A 19,488-nucleotide genomic window follows, 5' to 3' on the forward strand; every position below is an offset into this window, starting at 1 on the left:
CGGAGCGGGGCTGTCTCTGCCGGCGGGGACCCCCGCCCCACGCCGCTCGGGCAAGCCGGGGTTAAAAACCCGGTGCCGGGATCCCTGCCAAGGCCAAGGGTATCGCACCCGGACACGAATGCGATCAAAACCACCGGGATTTCCGAGCTGGAGCAGCGCTCGCCACTCGCTCCTCTCCGCGGGATGCCTCCCCAGCCGTACGGGGGGGCTGCAGCAGCCCCCCCGGTGTTGTTTTCTCGGAGCTGTTGTCCCCTGGCCCGCGGGGTGGGGGGCACTGGCCCAACCAGCCGCTAAACTCGCCCCATCTTTATTCATCAACGATATTTCCAGGCGCGGCTGGCTGGGCCGGCTGCCGGCTAGGGGTTGCCCCCGCCCACGGACACGGGTGGCCCCAGAGGGGAGGAGGACAAGGGAGGGGGGACACCCCTTACGGAGCGGCGGCAGCGGGGAAACGGAGGAGCGGGCGGGACGCTCTGCCCGGGGGCAGGGGGAGTGGGAGCCGGGCCCACGCCGAGGGGGAGAGGCCCCAGCCCACCGCCCCAGGCAGCCGTCGGGGCTTGGCCTCTCATCTCCGGGGCAGGCCCGGGGGAAGGGGACCCAGGCCCCGGCAAATGTGGGGCTGGGCTGTCCCTCGGGCCCAGCAGCGGCTCCATGCGCTCCCGGGAAGGTGGGGGACCCCGGTGGGGTCCCTGCCCTCGGCTCCTCGGCCCCGGTTCCCTTGGGGGCTGATGTGACAGAGCGGCTGCTGTCCGCAGACTTTCCCTTCCAAGGGAAGGAGTGGCGGGGGAAGGAAGAGCTGCGATCGCTGTGATTTGTTCTCCCCGAGGGGAAGAGCCCCTGACTCCTGACAAAGTTTATTTGGAAATGCAGGAGGACGGTCCCCTCCCTCCCTGCTCCCCCCGGCTTGCAGACCCCGGCAAGGACACGCAGGAGGCATTCCGGGAGACATTTGTTACCGGCTGCGGCGCAGCCCAAAACCCGGTGTCCCGAAGGAGGCTTTCCCAGGGCTGCCGAGCAGCCCGCACGCCCTAACAGTTTTTTTCTCCCCTCCTCTCTAATGAGCAAGAACGGTCAAGACCGCCGGATATGCACAAGATGTTTATCCCAACGCCCACCCCCTGGACGGCATAAGACATTCAGCCCACGTCCCGCTCACCCACTCGAGGTGGAGGGCGAGGAGGCATGGCGGGCGCTCCGCATCCCTGCCCCGAGGGCGCGGGGTCACAGTAGCCCCGGGGACCGCGGTGAGGACCCCGCGGGGGTCCCCCCCGGCCCCGCTGCCCGCCGGCCGCGGCGGGTCCCCCTCTGCCCCCCCGGACCCCGCGGGTTTCCAAACTTTCCGTGGCCGCTGCTGCCGTGATTGGCGCGGCGGAGGCCACCTCCATGCAAATGAAGCCCCGCCGCCCGCCGCCCGCAGATCAATAGGGACGCGGGGGAAGGAGCATGCAGTCCGCCTGGGCAGGCGCGGGGAGCGCCGGCAGCGGCACGCCGAAAACACCCCCCAAAACGAACCCCCCGCCGGCTCCCCGCAGGCTCCCGGCCCCCCCCTCCCGCACACCCCGGCCCCCCCAGCGCCTCTAAAGCGAGAGTTTCCCTCCTCTGCTTTCTTATGAACCCAGGATGAGCAGCAAAGAAGACCCGAGCAAGTGCTGTCCGGCGGCTGCTCCCATCTCCAGTTTCACCATCCAGTCCATCCTGGGCAGCGGCAGCGCCGAGCCCCCCCGGGAGGCCGGCGGCAGGGCGGCAGCCTGGCCCGCCCGCGGCAGGACCCTCTCCCTCTCCTCGGAGGACGAGGAGCCGGAGGAGAGCTGGAAGCACCGCGGCTGCTTCTGCCCCGAGGCTCAGGGCCCCGCCGAGGCGTGCCACAAGCACCAGCCCCTCAGCTTCACCTGTCTCGGTGAGTACCGGGACGGGACGGGATGGGATGGGACGGGACGGGGCGGACAGGGCCCACTGGGAAGAGCTGCAGACGGCTCGGCCCCGGCCCGGCCCCCGCCGGGGGCGGGGAGGGGAGCATGTCCGCACCTTTCCTGCTTTCGGGGCTGAGCGTACTTGCCCCGTCCGTGGCTGAAGGGGGTAGGAAGGAACTCCGTCAAAAATAGGGTGGCTTTTTTTTTTTTCCTTCCCACTCCAGCCGGGGTTGATTCCCCCGAAGGGGCGCGATGCGATGGATAACACTCGCCTTCTTAGATTCTGCTTATTTACGGCGCTGGGGCAAGGGGAAGAAAGATGTTTATTTTTTTAGCATTAATTGTGACTAAACTGTCTGTGAAATGCAATGCTATGAAGTAAAATCTGCCGGCTCGTATCGGGTAGGAAAGCACCTCTAGCCTGGTACCCAGCTGCCTTCACTGAGGTGTGCACAGCCACCTGTCCGTCTGTCCGTCCATCCATGTGACGGAAGGACAGGGATAGCCCAGAAGGGGATGGCTTCCCCCGGCGTCGGTGGTGTCTTCCATCGGAAGCGGAGGCGGCGGGTGCCTGCCGGGGGCTGGCCTCGGTGCTTCCCCCAGCCGGGGTGGCAGGGGGCTTGGGTACCGGGGGTTCGGGTGGCTCGGCCGTCGGGGGTGCCGGTACTGGCCACCGTGCGACCCCCGCGCTGTCGCTCTGTTGCAGGCAGTGCCAAGGGGAGCGGAGCGGCGGCGGCGGGCAGCGGGGAGCGGGGGTCCTTCCTCTCGCCCCCCCAGCAGGACTGTAAGGAGGAGAAGGAGAAGTCGCTGGGACCCGCCTCACCCTCCTGCGGGGACCGGCAGCGCGACGGCGGGGACCGGCAGGCCGGCGCCGCCAAGAAGAAGACTCGCACGGTGTTCAGCCGCAGCCAGGTCTATCAGCTGGAGTCCACCTTCGACATGAAGCGCTACCTGAGCAGCTCGGAGCGGGCCTGCCTGGCCTCCAGCCTGCAGCTCACCGAGACCCAGGTGAAGACCTGGTTCCAGAACCGCAGGAACAAGTGGAAACGGCAACTCTCGGCCGAGTTGGAGGCGGCCAACATGGCCCACGCCTCGGCGCAGACTCTGGTGGGGATGCCGCTGGTGTTCAGAGACAATTCCCTCCTCCGAGTGCCGGTGCCCCGCTCCATCGCCTTCCCCGCCCCTCTCTACTACCCCGGCAGCAACCTCTCGGCCTTACCGCTCTACAACCTCTACAACAAGATCGACTACTGAGCCGCCACACTCCCCTCCCCGTGCCGCCCCGTCGGGGCCGTGGCCGGGGCCGGGGCTGGGGCCGCCGCGGGGGATCCGTGAGGGGTCTCGGTCCGCCTCCGCGGCGGGGACAGAGGAACGAAACTGATGGGAGGGACGGGCAAACTGAGAGCCCGGGGCGCCGGGGGCACAGCCCCCCTTCCCCTCCCGTTATCCTGTCACTTGAAAAATACAAAAAAATAATTAAAAAAAAAAGTTATTTCAGATCTGTAAATATTTTTAAAGAAAGAAAAAAAATAAAACGTTTTAAGCCTCGTTTGTAAATTTGGCAGCTCTATCGCATGTTCCCGTCGGGCAGCCCTGCCCGGAGGGGTGCTCCGGGGCCGAGGGGGTGCCCCGGGGCCCGGCACAGCGGTGAGCCGCAGCTGCGGGAAGGGTCCGCGGCGCCTGGGACCGATGCACGGGAGCGCGAAAACGACGTGTAACGCCGAGGGTTGATTTTTTTCTTCCTCCTGCTCGTTATCTCGTTTCCTGCAGGGAATGCCGGGCGGGCCTGCCCGTACCCCTGCCCGTGGCCCCCCCGGGGGCTCGGTCCCCTGCCCTGGGCTGGCAGATGAAGGGCCTTTCTCAAAGGCTCAGAAGCGGTTTCGGAAACGGGGACCGTTTTTTTCTGGTTTGCGGAATATTTTTCTAAAAGCCGCCGTGACCGGCAGCGGGTTCGTAGCTCCCGGTGATGGAGCCCGGCGCTCAACGGCCCCTCTCCCCCCGCCCCGGGGTACCCACGTCTGTCTGCCCACGGAGGACGGAGTCAATCGTTGACACAAAAAAATGTGAATCCCGCAGCAAGTGGTATTTAAACGGCGGGTACCGGCTCCGCGGGCACCGCTGGTACGGGCGCGGGGGTCGTGTACAGCAGCAATAACGGGGGTGCCTTCACGGGGTAACGAAAGAAAAAAAGAGAGAGAGATAAAAGGGATAAATAAGGTGATTTTCCGTGCGTGGGGACGAGGCAGCTCTCCTCGCACCCCACTGCCGGTGTTTTAAGCCACAGACCCCGGTTTGCCGCCCGGTGCTGTCCTTGCCCGGCGGTAGCGGCAGGCCGGGGTGAGCGCAGCCCTGCTGCGGGGGGGGGGAGACCGAGGTGAGCACCGGCACTGGGTGCCCGCGCCGTCCCTCCGCCCTTCGTGTTCTTTTTTAGGGGGAATAATTCGTATTTCGGGTTTGCCCGTTAACGTTATCACAGCCCAGCAGCAGCTGTCCCTACCCCCGCGGCACGGGCCTGGCGCTACGGCCTGGCTGGGACCCGCCCGGGCCCGCCGCCGCCTCCCGCGGGGGGAGCCGGACGGCGCTCACCCCGACCGCGGCCCCGGGCACACCGGGGCGGGTGTGAGGCTGCCGCAGCCCCACCGGGGGACACCCGTGTGGCTCCCCCGGGGGTCGCAACGCCGCCCCCGCCCAGGGCCCTCCGTTAGCAGCCGCTGATGCCAACGAGAGCGACGGGGAGAGGAGGCGGCCCGGTCCCCCGCCTCGCCGCCCCCGGCGGACTACACGTCCCAGCATGCCCCGCGGCGGGACGCCGGGAGCTGCGCGCGCGCGGGGCACGCCGGGACGCGCAGTTCCGCCCTTTCGAACCGGCCAATGGGGGCGCGGGGGGGCGGGTGAAAGGCAGTGCGCGTGCGCGCGGGCGGCGGCGGCCGTTGTCGGCAGGCGGGAGGCGCGGGCCCGGCCGGAACGCTGAGGTGAGGCCGGGGCTGGGATCTGGGCCCTGGGCCCTCCGTGCGGGGCGGGGGGTGCGGAGGCCTGTGCGGGGCAGCCGGGCCTGCGCCGCGGGGAAGCACTGAGGCGGAGCGGGCGCCTCGGCCTGGGGGCGGCCTCCCCTGGCCCGGGCTGGCGGCTGCCGCCCCTCAGTCGCGCCGGGCACCGCAACCTCTCCCGCCGCACCCCCCCGCTCCTCCCCGCCCTCCCGGGGCATCTCGGTTCTCGGGCCCTTCTCTCACTCTCTTCCCTTCCCGCCGTAGCCGGCAGCATCTCCCGCACCCTGACGTGCTTCTCCGGGACCGGACTGTGAGAGCGACCGTGCCTTTGCCGCCTCAGCGCTTCCGTAACCCGCTGCTGCGGCAGGAAGAAAGCTTTTCCTTGGCGTTGCGTGGAGCAGGGAGAGGAACTCGAGCAATATGAAGACGGTACTTTTATTGTTTTTTTTATGAGCGTACATGGTGGTTGTCCTGGCGCTTTCGACAAAGCGGCTTGCTTTGCTCGAGAAGCGCTTGCCGTCCAGCTAAATGATACAAGGCGCTATAAAAGCACTGATTTCTTATCTCTTCAGTAAAAATGAGTTTTTGGGAATGCTGGAGTTACAAAGGTGCACCCTGTAGTTAAGTCAGCATCGCAGTTTCAGCAGCATGCGTGTTCCCCCATAACGCCGTCTTTATTATCTCTTGTGGTGCTTGAAAATTCTGTCAGGACTTTTTTGCTTGAGGTGGGCGTTACAATTACTGTTGTTTGTCAGTCTCGGTTGTGAAGCAGTTGCATTTGTGAAAATGTGTAGAGATACATTCTTTTAAAATACAGGTAAAAGGTAGGGTATATTTAAGTTCTGATATTTTATATAATTTTCTGCATTAAAAAGACCTTTGAGAGATCCTTGCAGGTTTCTGATTTAAGTAACTGCTTCCTGGAGTGCTGCTTGTTGATTGCTTTTGGGCTGGTTTGTAGCTGTCCTACCAGGCGCCTCAAATCCTCGTGTTTTGCTGTTTGAGTTTTCTGCCACAAGTAGACAATTAGCGCATCCAGTCTAATTCTTGTAGTTTTTCTGAATTCTTTTAGATTTAGTGTCTTTGTATGTCCCTCTCAAATGCTCACTGAGGTACATTTCACTGTTTAAAGTGTGATGAAGGTGCTGCCGAATTCTCTATAGTATTTGTATATAAATATGTATGGCAAAATCTCAAGCATATCTGTCTTTTGCCCAAGAGTTCCCAAAGCGGAGCTGAAAAAAGGTGTTAAGAAAGAAGTTTTTATTTCCTATTCTTAAAAGTTGCTTTTTTTTTTTTCTTTCTCATTTCATGTTTAAATAGCAGAAATAGCACTTTGTGCTTACGTAGTGCGTGTTTTTTTTTTTAAGGATATTTTACAGAACACCTACCAAAGCTCCCACTTAGGAAGTTTTTCCAGTGTAAGAATGTGTAGTGCTCACGTTATTATACAACTTGATGATTGTTCACTTACTGACAAATGCTGAACTGGAATAATTGTGCACTAAATTTGAACCTTGTCCTAGTTCATCTGTTCATTCTCTCTTGATTTATACTCAGAGGTCTAATCTTTCCTTTGCATTTGTACATTCAAATTTAGGAGTGATGGAATTATAGAAAATCTGAGCTAATTTACTTCTCTGCTCTTTTAGCATAAGGGAAATGTGCTGTTAAGGCTTTCTGAAGCCCTAAAAAAATTTTGATGGTTTTGTTGGTGTACATATAATGAACAGTTTCATCTTTCAGAGTGTTTGTAAGAGCTGTGCTGTCTTCCCAGGTGAAATTTACTACTCAAAGCCTCTACTTTCCTTTTTGGAATTTTTGTGTATAGAACTAACTAGTCCTGTGTGAGTGCTGCAGTTACCTGCAGAGTCATTGATCTGTCATTGAGTTGTTGATCTTTTTTTTTTCCTGTCCCATCACATTTACATGTTTGCTCTACATTTCAGTACCCCACAAAGCATAACTTTCCTTTCTTATCTGACCTTCTTTAGACTCTAAGAGGAAAAAATAATCTTAAAGCTGTTTCATTGGAAATATTTTGTAGCACTTATGGAAGCTTAAGAATTGGAAAGTTGCAGAGAGCCAAAACTATTTAAAAGATGATCCAACTGCAATTCTTGGAAGTATGTGACAGTCATACCAAATCAGGAACAAATTACCCCTTTTTGTTGGAGTTGTCAAATCAGATTCCTTTCTGCCTGCATGTGTTTTTTAAAGTTATTTTTTGATGCTCACAGTAATTTATAAATATTTACTTTTAAAAATACAGCCACATACATAATAGAGTGGGGGAAAAATACATTTGTAAGTAACAATATCTAAGCTTATAGATTATAATAATAATAAAAATAAACTTTTTGTACTGTTTATTCCATGTCATATTTGAAATCTAAATTTAAAAGCTCTCTATAGGGGCAGAAATTTATTGAGGTCTTGGACAGTGATCAGCATCTTGAATTTTTAGAGAGTTTGTCAGACATCTGGGTGTTCTGAACTTCTGTGTAAAAGCTAGTAAACTTTTCAGGTCTACTTTAAGTTCCCTTTAAGATGGATCAGTTAGCTGATAACTTGCTAGGCTTATGTTCTTGATATTACTAAAATTGTGTCTGTGTGTTACTGTCTTTTCTTCAGATGACAGGATCAAATGAATTCAAACTAAATCAAACTCCAGATGATGGTATTTCATCAGTAAAGTTTAGTCCAAACACATCTCAGTTTCTGCTTGTTTCATCCTGGGACACAACTGTCCGGCTCTATGATGTTCCTGCCAACACCATGAGACTCAAATATCAACATTCAGGAGCTGTCCTTGACTGTGCTTTTTATGTAAGTGTGTGAGGTGTGTTTTTTTTAATTATTATTTTATAGACATAAAGTACCCAAGGCACATGAGAAATTGTCAGTCCCTGAAATTAAAGGGATAGTGAAATCCTACCTGAAATCTGGGTTAAAAAATAACTTACTTCTGCCAAGTATTCTTCTTTTAATGAACATAGTTCTAGTCCTAAATATAGATATTTCCTGTGAAGGGTGCAGGCACGCAAGTAATTTACTTCTGGTAGAAGTGGTAGGCAAAAGTAATTTGAGCTGGTTTATGCTGTCTCTGCGATGGTGTGGTAGATTGTGTGCGTGTTTCTTACTAAGAGTCGTACTGGTAGTATATAGCCAGAAATCATTATTCACAATAAATACCATAGCCAATTATTCTTTTCTTTTTAACCTTCTCATACTGGGTTGTTTTGGAAACACGACATTGTTCCAAGTGAGCCATTTACCAGATACCTGATTTCTGTATTTTTAATGCACTGGATTTGAAATATGAATGGTTTAAGTTTCTTTGTGCCATTTTTTTGTTTTGCCTTTTTTTCTGAAATAGAAGTTTTCAATTAGCATCTTCTTTTTTTGCATTGTATTCTGACATGTCCTCCAGTGATTTGATCTTGATATGTTTCTGAATGTTTTAAGGATCAGTTTAAACTTTTAATTCTGCTTGTACTTTTTTCACTGAACATTTTGTCACATAGCTAATACCATACTGTGGATCAACACACAGGTTCTCAAACGGTTTCTAGTTTCCAAATTAGTTTTAGAAGGAATACACTTCAATTAGGTGGAATTGGCTTAGGTTGGCGGTCATTTAAAAATAAGCATTATATGTTTTTTCTGTTGTAGAAATGATTTCATATAGCCTCTAACTGCTTTTGTTTCTTTCTAGTTTTACTTTGAAATTAAAAAAAAAAAAATTATAGCTCAAAGCACTTTACTTAAACATTTTGCAAAGCTTCTATCATCTGCCTGTTTAAATCTGGGCTGGATCTTAACCCTCGTGTCTTAATTCCCGTCTTCCCAAAACTCTTGAAAGCAAGTCCTGTGTTATGAGCCTAAGAGATTAAATGTATAGCAGCCAGGGAAACTTAATGCATGTCATAAGGTGAAGTTTTTTGCTTTATAGGATCCTACCCATGCCTGGAGTGGAGGATTAGATCAGCAATTGAAAATGCACGATCTAAACACGGACCAAGGTAAGCAGATGGAATTCCATAAGTGGTCTCGACAACTGGTCTAAGCTTCAGATTTATGTACTTGAGCAGAATATGTTTCAAGTTTTTTAGATGGGGCATATTAGCTTTAAGTAGTAGCCTCTGTTGATTTAAGTTGTCAGTGTTAGTGCTCATCAGTCTCCTATGCTATGCAGCCCTTTCTCATCACTGAGACACAGAACAAGGCAGTATTTCTTACCATGTAACTGGAGATTGTGCTATAATACCTTTAACAGAAGGGCTGAATCTGTTGCTGCCAAACTGAGGCATTAAACTTTTCCTGTGATGAAAATGAATTGATGTATTTTACATGTGTATTTCTTTTTTAGTTACTTATTTTAAGGTGAAAATGGAAGGAAAGAAGATAGCTATATACTTGTCACACTGACGATTTAAGGTTCACATCATATGTGCCTTTATCTAGCAGAATAAGTGGGGGCCCTAATAAGTACCACCTAAAATCATGGAAGAGGGATGGGCAACTTGCCAGAAAATTTGGTAGATCCTTGTTGTAGGATGCCTTGAATTGGATTTCTGGTGATAATCCTGCTCTGCCATAGGCTACTGTGTCTCAATTAGGGGGAATTAGCTAAGCTGTACGAAAACTGAGCATGTTATTTTTCAAAGGTTTGTGGTTTAGACATACTTAGAATGGTCTTTCACATGTATGGCGGAATGTATATAAAGCTTTTGCTTTGTCAAACATCATGGCCTTGTACAACATTTTTTTTTCTAACAAAACATTGCTCAGAAGTAACAGTTCCAGTGCCTCATTGGTGCAAAATATGGAGCTAGTTTATCTAACTTTTTTGTGTATTTGTTTGCGTGTTAGAGAAAAAGTGAATCTCAGCCTGAGACAAATGTGGTCACCAGAACCAGCCAATAGCGAGGGCTCAACAAACTTGTGTGCACTGTCATGTTATGAAAAAGATCAAATAATTCTGTTATAGGTGACTTTTTAGAAGTGTTTCTATTAATGTAGTTATTAATACGTAATGTCAATTAATTTCTTTTGTCATAATGTTAATATATACAAGCTTAAGTCGCTTTCTGTACTAGTGTCTGTATCACAGGTGGTGACACCATTTGATACTGAGCACTTCTTTATACCTCTGAAGTTCTCTCTGTGATTGCCTAAAATTCTTAACATCCTTTCATAATCTCAGGAGACATAAGTTCAAATTTAACATTCCTGATCTTAGCAAAAGTTATGCTTCTGAAGACTGAGCTATCCGTAAAGGGACTCCTAGCATATCAGTACACCTGTGGGAATGTCAGAACATAGTGGGTTCGTCCTGCAGTAGTGTGTCCTTTTTTTGTTCTTTGTTAAACACACTCTGACTGTTCGTAGAGCCAATAAAGTTACAATAAATTGTATTTTCTTACAGAAAACCTTGTTGGTGCCCACGATGCTCCTATCAGGTGTGTTGAGTATTGCCCAGAAGTGAATGTCATGGTGACTGGAAGCTGGGATCAAACAGTTAAGCTGTGGGATCCCAGAACTCCTTGTAATGCAGGAACCTTCTCTCAACCTGAAAAGGTATGTACTGGGTGCTGTATGCCAGGTGATGTGTTAAGTAATACATCCAGTGGCTGGTTAAACATCACCATACAGGACCCTGTCTTAAACTGAGTTGAATAAAGTTGTATTTAATGGTTTTTAAGCTGTGAAAATGTTGCATTTAAAAAGACTGATATTCAGAATATATTGTGATTTCAGGTTAAGGCTTTGAGCTTTCATCAGTAGGACAGCATAACTTAATTCTTAGCGCTCATGATGGACCAAATTTTTATAATTTAAAAAAAACTTGAGGAAGGAAAACCTAACAAAACCAGCATGTGAAATTGATGCAATTGTTAATAATTCTTGTCTTTATTGTAATATGCACTATCGATTTCCTTAAATGTGAAGACTTTTAGATATATCAGATCCTGGCAGTCATAAGGCCTGATTGTTTTGAAGTGTGCATAGAGATATAGTAGGAGGCCAATTATGTTGCCTGAAATAATGTTTTTTCACTTGTATTAAAAGATTGAACAGAATTGCTTATATTGTACAACTGTCGTTGTACTAATGCCTAATAAATTCAGATGTTCTCCTAATACTAAAATCCTCTGTGCTAACGAGAGACCAAGAGAAATAAGATAAATGTAATGCCTTAAGCTTTTTCTAATGGTTATATGGTGTGTTAATCTTTATACTGCTTAGAATGGTGTCATTGAAAGAATTCTAGAACAATAATTTTTTGGGTTTTTTCATAGACTCCTAAACACAGGTTGGGGTGCTAGATAATTTTACATATGAATATTTTTTTTGCCTATACCTTTTTTAAATTTCATTTATCTCTGTCACATTGTATTGCCAAGTAATAATTATGAGCCATCATTATGTTTCCTATTGCATCTAAATAGCTATTACTTTTGTTACAACATAGCTGAATCTACTTCTGGCAAGACCTTTGTTCAGAATAAAGTAATTGCATTATTTCTAGTTTTGATTTATAGTTGTATGTAGCATGTAAAGAACTGTGATAAATTGCTGACAGAATATCATATAATGGACAGCCACAGTGACTCAAGCTGTCTATTGGTTCAGCAAGGTTCATTATGTCATTTTTTTTAATACTGCCTTTGATAAATGTGTACATCTACTCAACTGCATGACAATGGTTTCATTTGATTTATGGTTGTGTGGTGTAGAAAGCATACTTACTATACAGGTGTGACATCAGTTTGTAAAGAAGATTTAAGATATTTAGTGTTCTTTATGCCTTTTTTTCCATATGTGTATACAAACACATTATATAAAATGTTTATTAATACTTTTGGATCAATTTTAACATCATTAATGAAGTGAGATTTGAAAAATTGTCTTGTTGAAGTGTATAGCTACTGTTTGCTCAGTTTTCTTGCCCTTTTTATACATAAGTGGGATTTGGCAGTTGGGATCATCAGATCCCAATTGTATAGATACATATACATACTATACACACACATGCACACCTGTCTGCTTAGGTTTTTTTATTAGAGATTAACTTTTTGAAAACACAATTTCTCCAGAAGTGTTTATAGCAAATGAAAAGTTGTTTTGTCTGATATTTCAGTGCAGTTTCACCAGAACCAAATAGCTTTACTGGGCTTTATCAGAGAACCAGAAAGCGAAACTAGGCACTTGAGTGAAATTGTACAAGCACATGCCAAAAGTACATTGAATCCTTCTGGCAGGGTACTGGATCTCTTACAGTTTTGATTCTCAATCTGAGGTATATACAATATCTGTTTCCTATGTATTTAGCTGCGTTAGATCACTTTTGAAAAAGCTCATTCTTACAGTTTGCTCTTGTTAGCAGCTTAGTGACAGGACAGCTATAGGTAGCTGGATTCCATCTTCTTTGTGTATTAACAACTTCTAATTAATCTGATAGCACAGAGTTTATGACAGAACCTTTTTTCTTAACATATTTCCAGGTTAACTGCATCCCGAGTAATAGTTGGAAACAGAACGATTTATGTGCTGAATATTTTATTGAAAAAATTGATAAACAAAAATGAGAACCTCTGAGCCAATTTTTGGAGTAGAGTTGAAATTCCAAGCCATAATCTTTTTTAGTGACGTCAAAGCATATTGCTTCCTTCAGTTTCATTTAGTTTTATTGAAGTATATGAAGTACTGTTTTTTTAATGATTTTTTGGCAATTTATTTCCCTTTATTAACATGAAGCTCAACTTGAAGTATTCTGTTTAAAAAGAAAAACACATGGTTACCAGATGGAGAAAAACTGAGAAGAAAATGTGTGACGTGGTATTGTAGGACTAAGCTGCAGGATCATGAGTGGATAGTGGGGAATGCAAGCTGTTCATACCAAGCAAAGATGAATTCCAATATCATGCCCTTTTTCCCCTTGTTACTTTGTATCTGTTTTCCTCCTGCCTTGAAATATCTAATAAATGTAATGCTTGAAATAATTTTTGAGGAAAACTTGAATAATACTTGAATACCCTTTTGAATTATACATATATACATCTGTACACGTGTAGCATTTAAAACATGGGTAATACCTGCAAAAGGAAGAAATCTCATGTGATTATTTAGGTATCACTGAGATCTGGAGACTGGTAACTGAACAGAGATACTTGAAACTTAAAATTGCACGAGTACATATGCATATTATTTTTTTTTGGTTCTTTTTTACTAAGTTATAGGTAATATGATGCTGTGTGGGCTTGATTTTTCAGCTGTGTGCTAGGGTACAGAATGAAGGGTGAGCTTTTGAAATGTTGTATCAGTGTCTTACCACTAAGCAGCTGCACAGTACTGCTGTTTAGCCCAAATTTGAGTTATAAACTGAAGCAAAGGGGAAATCTATAGCTATAGACTTTATGGTAGATGTCACCTGTTTTGTTATTGCATATTGCTGACATTTCATTTGTGCAAAGAACAATGGATATCCAGGCTAGTAAGTGTTAAATATTGTAATTTTTTTTTTAAAGGTCTACACGCTTTCTGTGTCTGGAGATAGACTAATTGTGGGGACGGCAGGTCGGAGAGTGCTGGTGTGGGATTTGCGGAACATGGGTTATGTTCAGCAGCGAAGGGAATCAAGTCTGAAATACCAGACCCGCTGTATTAGAGCGTTTCCGAATAAACAGGTATGGAAACCATGTCAGTAATTATATTTCTGCTGAATATTCTTTAGGGAGATGGTGGTTTGTTTTTCAAGTTTTATGTGTCTTTCTCTCATTTAAAAAAAATTCTGGTCTTCAAAGTTTCCTAATCAAACACTGGGAGTGGGGGGGAAAATGTGTTGAGGTTCCTTGTTCCAGGTTAACTCTTTTTAATAGTGTAGCTTAGGAATGTTTGCCACTGACTTACCAGCATATTACATTTTCATTTTTTTTCTCTGTTTTGTCTCCATTTAAAAAATAACCTATTTAATGCATCACAATGCTGACATGTAATTAAAACGAACAAAAAAAACCCCACAAAGTTGCAGTGGAAGACAGGAAGGTAGAATTGGCGATTGCTCAGCAGCCTTTGTGCATTGTAGCCCTTAAGTCCTTCAACAGGCTGTGAACAGGGGCAGGATTAAAACTATGTGACTGTCGTTTATATATTTTTCTTCTTTTTTTTTTTTAACTCTGAGTCTGTGTCATGCACTTGAGAACTCATGATCCATTATCTAGGGGGAATTGTACAATTTAGATGATCATACAGCTGCTCCATGTAGGTTAACATAGTGTATCTGTAGTATTTCTCTTTCTGAAGTAAAGCAAGAAGATTAGCTTTTTGTGACAAACTAATTTGGAAGGGAATTTTCCTGTGTACGAAGTGATAGTACAGGAATTGGGAGACCTAGTTACTTGTTCTTGAACTGGCATGAATGCTTTGTCCATTTTCAGTTCTAGTTACGGTAAAACAAGCTGGTCTTCCAGATTGTGTTGTATTATGGATTTTAAAGAACCTTGCTATAGCTAGGTGTCATTACAGTCCTATTTCTGAAAAGATCTATTATGGGCTTAACTCAGAAGTTATAATAAAAGCCTCTCAGGTTGCTCTAAGTCAGGACTGTAATTAACTGAATAAGTGGACACCACTTATATTCAAGTTTCACTGAAAGTACTATTTCAACTTGAGTGTTTAGTTGCTAGTATAAAGCTCTGAACTAATTTTAATGTAATGTAGTTCTGAAACTAAATGGTCCCATGAGATCTCTGATATTTGAGATATTTGGGCCGTGGGGGATAGGTGGGCAAATACAAGGGGTTCTTAACTCTTAACATTTTTTCCCCAAATCAACTTGTGTTCGGACCTGCAGAGGTAATTAAAAGCCTCACTGTCAGCTTAAAACTATGGTGCGATGGGAATCTCTCAGAAAGCTTTTTTCTGCGTTACTTCTTTCATAGAAGCAGATTTTATTGATGATGCCATGGATCTGTGGTAACAAACAATTTCTGGTTGTACACAATTTAAGACTGTTTTTGTTTCATTTATATGAATTTAGAGGGGTATAAGATAAATTGTATTGCAGTCTCTTCTCCAGTTTTAAACTTCTAAAATGCATATCTCCAAATTTTTTTGGTAGGGTTATGTTTTAAGTTCTATTGAAGGTCGTGTTGCGGTGGAATATTTGGATCCAAGTCCAGAAATCCAGAAGAAGAAATATGCATTCAAATGTCACCGTTTGAAGGAAAATAACATTGAGCAGATTTATCCAGTTAATGCTATTTCTTTCCATAATGTCCACAACACGTTTGCTACAGGTAGAGTAGATACTCCATTTTTTGTAACACTTGCATCAGTTCCTTCAGTTTTGATTTAAACAGGTCAGCCTTTACTTCATATGCCCGTACTTTTTAAGCATTTAAATTATATTTCTTGCAATGAGCAGAGTTTTTAAATTACTTGGTACAGTGAGAGTTAATTGCTTTAACAGAGATTCTGGGAAATACTTGTGCTCTTTACTGAATTATTCAACTCTGTATAACCTCGTGTTTTTACTGACAAAGTAATTCCAGGTAGTTTTCTCTGTTCCTTTCCCCTCCTCTCTTTGCTGTATCTTTTCAGTCGTACCATTCTCCCAATTATAACTTATAAACAGTTCTTAAAAATTAATTTTCAGGAGGTTCGGATGGATTTGTAAATATTTGGGATCCATTTAATAAAAAGCGGCTGTGTCAGTTCCATCGGTATCCCACGAGCATAGCATCACTCGCCTTCAGCAATGATGGAACTACCCTTGCAATAGCTTCTTCATATATGTATGAGATGGATGACATTGAACATCCTGAAGATGGTATCTATATTCGCCAAGTGACAGATGCAGAAACAAAACCGAAGTGAGTATGCTTCACCTGTATTTGAGCCTTTCTGAGCATTCATCCCAAGATTTATTAATTTTCCTAAATTCATGAATAGCATTATTGATGCCAGTAGATAGTGCAGCTTGACAGTAGGGTTGGTTTTGATTTTATCTTGTTTGCCCAAGCTTTCAATATCCGTAGGTTGATAGACGTCTGATGGATAAAATTGTGCCTAGTTGTTTGGTAGGAGAAGAATGTCAAACTCTTATCCTTTTTGAATAGGTGCTGTTATATGAAGCTGTGGAGTTATTGCTAGCTCATTGCTTCAAGAATTAAGTGAAAAATTCAAGAATAATTTACTTGAGTAAATGTTACTGTGTTTGGATATTTAAAACTTAGAATTAATGAAATCTTTACATACTGAGTATGCACCCAGCTGTCACAGTCAGAAGAGAATCTAGGTACTGTTCCAGGAAGGTTGTGTAAAATCAAGGAAAAGCTTTCTCCGTTCCCGTGTATTGGAGTTTGCTGCAGCCCTCTGATAACACACTTCCCTATCATTGTTGCTGTCAAAATGGGGCAAACTGATTGATGGAGGTAAAAGATTTCCGTAAAGCTCGCTTTGGCATGAATGTTACATAGAAAAACTGCCGTCACAGTGCAGAATTGCACTACTTTTCATTATGCTAGCACAGGAGCAGTTGTTTTTATTTTCAAATTCCTGTGGTTTGTCATTGCTATTCTTTTTATTCCTGTAGTACTCAAACTGTCTTACACTTTATCTGGTTGTCTCCATTATTTAGTATCTAAGTGGGTACGTAAATAGACATACACAAGTGATCAAAGTTCTTGAGTTTAAAATCTCAAGACCTTCCCCTCCCTCCCTTAAGTGACTTGTATATTGCTTCGGAGCAGCCATTTTATTGCTGTGGAGATGTGAGGTAGAAGTTTCAGAAGAATAAATACATCATCTCTCACTTGGAGGTATTTGTTTCAAAATAATTTTGATACTTATGGGAAAAGAAAACCAGAACTATTTCAGTATTTATTTCTGGTGCTTCCTCAAGTAAAAAAAAAAAAAAAACCCAAATATGATAATTCAAATTTAATTTTAAAATTAGGTTGTACTTGTGACATACATTTGGGAGGGTTTAAAAAAAACGATGGAAGAATACTTGCTGCTATTGGTCTTGTAATAGTAAAAGCTGCTTTCAGTTATTTTTGTTCATTGCTAGTTATGGTTGCTAATTCTGTAGATGCTTCGTTCTGCCGTATGAGGAGGTTAATCTACAATTAAACAATATTTCCTCTTGGCCCTCCATTATTTTCTGAAACAGATGGTTCATCATTTCCTGGGCTGTTAAACACAGCAAGGTTAAGGTTAGACTCTTGGGAATCAGCTAGTTTTGAATCTTATTAGGCTGTAGAAGGAAAACTAATAAGAATACTCCTTAATATCATTTTGTGACTGTAAACAATTATTTATTAGCAAACAATTGATCCCAGAAGGGCAAATTGTTCGAGTCAGTAATGAGCTGAGAAAAGACAGAGCATATCTGTGTATTCGGAAAATAATTGTAACGTAATTGCAATGCATTTAGACAGGCATCTTTTTGGACCTGTTTCTATCTTTAAATGAATTTCTGAAAACATTAACAAGGTTTATATGCTTTTCTGACATTTACAAGTTGCTTGTGCCAACCTTAGGGCACTAAGAATGATGTGTATATTTTAATGTTACAGTAGTGTGAGTCATCTCTGGCTTATTCTAAAAATAAGTTACTTAGGACAGAAGACTAATAGTTGTTTCATAGTGATCTTTTGCGTATTAATTTGAATCACTTAGCAATTCTGCATGATGCATTCTTAAATGAATCAAGATGGTGCCATATTATATAAAGAAAACTTGGCAAGATCAGCTTTTTGATCACTAAATGATTATATATTGTATCTTGATACAAGTGAAAGCAGTCTTTCTACACACTTCTGCTTTTGTAGGATGTTGAGTGTTTTACCTGCTTATGGTTACTCTAAATATTGCTTGCTGAAATAGTTTATTTATTTCAGGTCTACTTAGAGGTGTACTTAGACTTCTGGCGATACTTCTCTACAAGAGGTGCCCACCTGCTCCTAACAAGACTAAACTAAACCAATAGAAGTGAGAAGAACAATCTTTGTACTGATGTTGTTTTTAACTAAGAAATTTCTGTTTGTGTATTATAGTATGTCTTAATCTGTCATTACTTGCTTATAATATTAGTGAAACTGTTTTCTTTCTCTGCTGTCTGTAGCTAAATTAGTTCAGTCCTGTAGGCAACTTTGCATATACCTTTATAAAAACTTACCACATTTTGTAGTATCTAATTACAAAAACTTCCAGTGGTCTCATAGGTGTTCAATAAATATCCGTGGGCTTTTTGAAAACAAATACATTGTGTATCAACCTTTACTGTTTGTGAAACAAATGTTATGACCACACCTTTAAGCTGCAAGAGTTCTTGAGATCTAGATCTTCCCGATGGAAAATTTCTGAACCTTTTGTCTTTTTCCAGTGAGATGAACTGGGAATTTCTTCATTACCCAAAGACGTTGGCTCTCCTGGCAATGTTTTCACAGGGCTGTGAAAGCCTAAAGTGATACTAGGTAGGCTTGTTTATCTCAATGACCTGATCATTACTGGAGAACAATTAACTGTTTCTGGAGGAAAGAACGTGAATACATGGTACTTTGTTTTTTTTCACATACTACATAAAAGCCCAAAATTGATGATGCTTGGGAAGAATTGAGGGCAGAGGGAAGGAAATGTAGACTTTTAGCCTACAGCTGAGTGGTCTGTTCCAAGTCTGCAAATCTGACCTGGTAGCCCAGAGTTTATGGAGTAACAAGTGAAAAGGTAGAAAAGAGAAGCTTCCCCAGAGTGGAAGTACATTCTGGCCACAAAACCCCATGAAAATTTGCTGTTTCTCTGAATGTCTTGTTTGCCTTATTGCCAGTCCGTAAGAAGTCTAATCCGTAATCAAATTTTGTATCAGCCTCTTGAGGATTTTGGAGTTGGGGGTGGGTGTGAGAAGATGCTTGAACTGGGACAATTTAAAAATTTCTTAGGAAAGTAGTATTAGAAAATCAACGTAGACACTGTGTGTTTGTTTATTCTAAACAGGAATGTAGATCTCATGAAGAGACTAAACCTGCAGATCCTTTTTCTGCTAAAAGAATATATTGATTCAATGTTGCACATTCTGGACTGGTTTATGGAAATGAAGATCGATGCTTTCTGATCAGTACCACCAATAAAAGCTGTCTCGTCCAACTCTGTTGGCAGAAGAGACTGTCAGACTGCTGTCTTCACAGTAGCTTGTGTCAGGTGTTTGGGAAGTACTTAACACTAAAGTATTCACTTTGTAGTGAATAGTAAGGAGGGACAGAACAAAACCCAGGCTTATCAAAGATGATTAAGGTGTGGGTACTTTGGAGTAGTGATTGGATTCATATTTTACTTCCAGCTTCTTTCTGTTCCGAGTTATCTGTGCCTGCGTAGCCAGTGGGAGTACTTTATTACCTTTAAGAAAACAAACTTGCTGACAACAGAAATAGTAACTGATCATTCCAAAAAAGGTGGTGATGGAGAGAAAGTTAACGAACTTGAGCAGTTACTAGCTAGAGATAGTAAGTGTGTTGAATGTGGAATACTTTATAATTTGTCATGAGCTAGATATGGATTCTTTGATAATATAAACTGTTTTTGAT

General features: G+C 44.4%; 2 protein-coding genes across 3 annotated transcripts; both read left to right on the forward strand.

Moving 5' to 3' along the window:
• Positions 1-1,620: 1,620 nt before the first annotated feature.
• HMX2 (H6 family homeobox 2) lies at positions 1,621-3,164 on the forward strand. Its single transcript, XM_068399881.1, has 2 exons — positions 1,621-1,897; positions 2,617-3,164. The coding sequence occupies exons 1-2, from the start codon at positions 1,621-1,623 to the stop codon at positions 3,162-3,164; spliced, it is 825 nt and encodes a 274-aa protein (XP_068255982.1).
• A 1,636-nt stretch (positions 3,165-4,800) lies between these two features.
• Positions 4,801-18,190, forward strand: BUB3 (BUB3 mitotic checkpoint protein). 2 transcript variants are annotated; one of them, XM_068399178.1, is made up of 9 exons: positions 4,801-4,882; positions 5,162-5,326; positions 7,532-7,726; positions 8,853-8,922; positions 10,329-10,480; positions 13,432-13,590; positions 15,024-15,201; positions 15,561-15,777; positions 17,809-18,190. In XM_068399178.1, the coding sequence occupies exons 2-9, from the start codon at positions 5,318-5,320 to the stop codon at positions 17,816-17,818; spliced, it is 990 nt and encodes a 329-aa protein (XP_068255279.1). In that variant the 5' UTR covers positions 4,801-4,882; positions 5,162-5,317; the 3' UTR covers positions 17,819-18,190. The 2 variants fall into 2 exon arrangements, with proteins under 2 accessions (XP_068255279.1, XP_068255280.1); XM_068399179.1 differs by lacking the exon at positions 17,809-18,190 and having other exon boundaries at positions 15,561-15,781.
• Positions 18,191-19,488: the final 1,298 nt, after the last annotated feature.

Source organism: Nyctibius grandis, chromosome 4, assembly GCF_013368605.1.
Source record: "Nyctibius grandis isolate bNycGra1 chromosome 4, bNycGra1.pri, whole genome shotgun sequence".
NCBI lineage: Eukaryota > Metazoa > Chordata > Aves > Nyctibiiformes > Nyctibiidae > Nyctibius > Nyctibius grandis.

Bases quoted from the DNA above. Each gene is read 5' to 3' on its own strand.
- HMX2 (XM_068399881.1), top strand. From the start codon at position 1,621: ATGAGCAGCAAAGAAGACCCGAGCAAGTGCTGTCCGGCGGCTGCTCCC. The intron at 1,898-2,616 runs GTGAGTACCGGG...GCTCTGTTGCAG, and splicing joins CCTCAGCTTCACCTGTCTCG to GCAGTGCCAAGGGGAGCGGA.
- BUB3 (XM_068399178.1), top strand. The intron at 7,727-8,852 runs GTAAGTGTGTGA...TTTGCTTTATAG, and splicing joins TCCTTGACTGTGCTTTTTAT to GATCCTACCCATGCCTGGAG. The intron at 8,923-10,328 runs GTAAGCAGATGG...ATTTTCTTACAG, and splicing joins CGATCTAAACACGGACCAAG to AAAACCTTGTTGGTGCCCAC.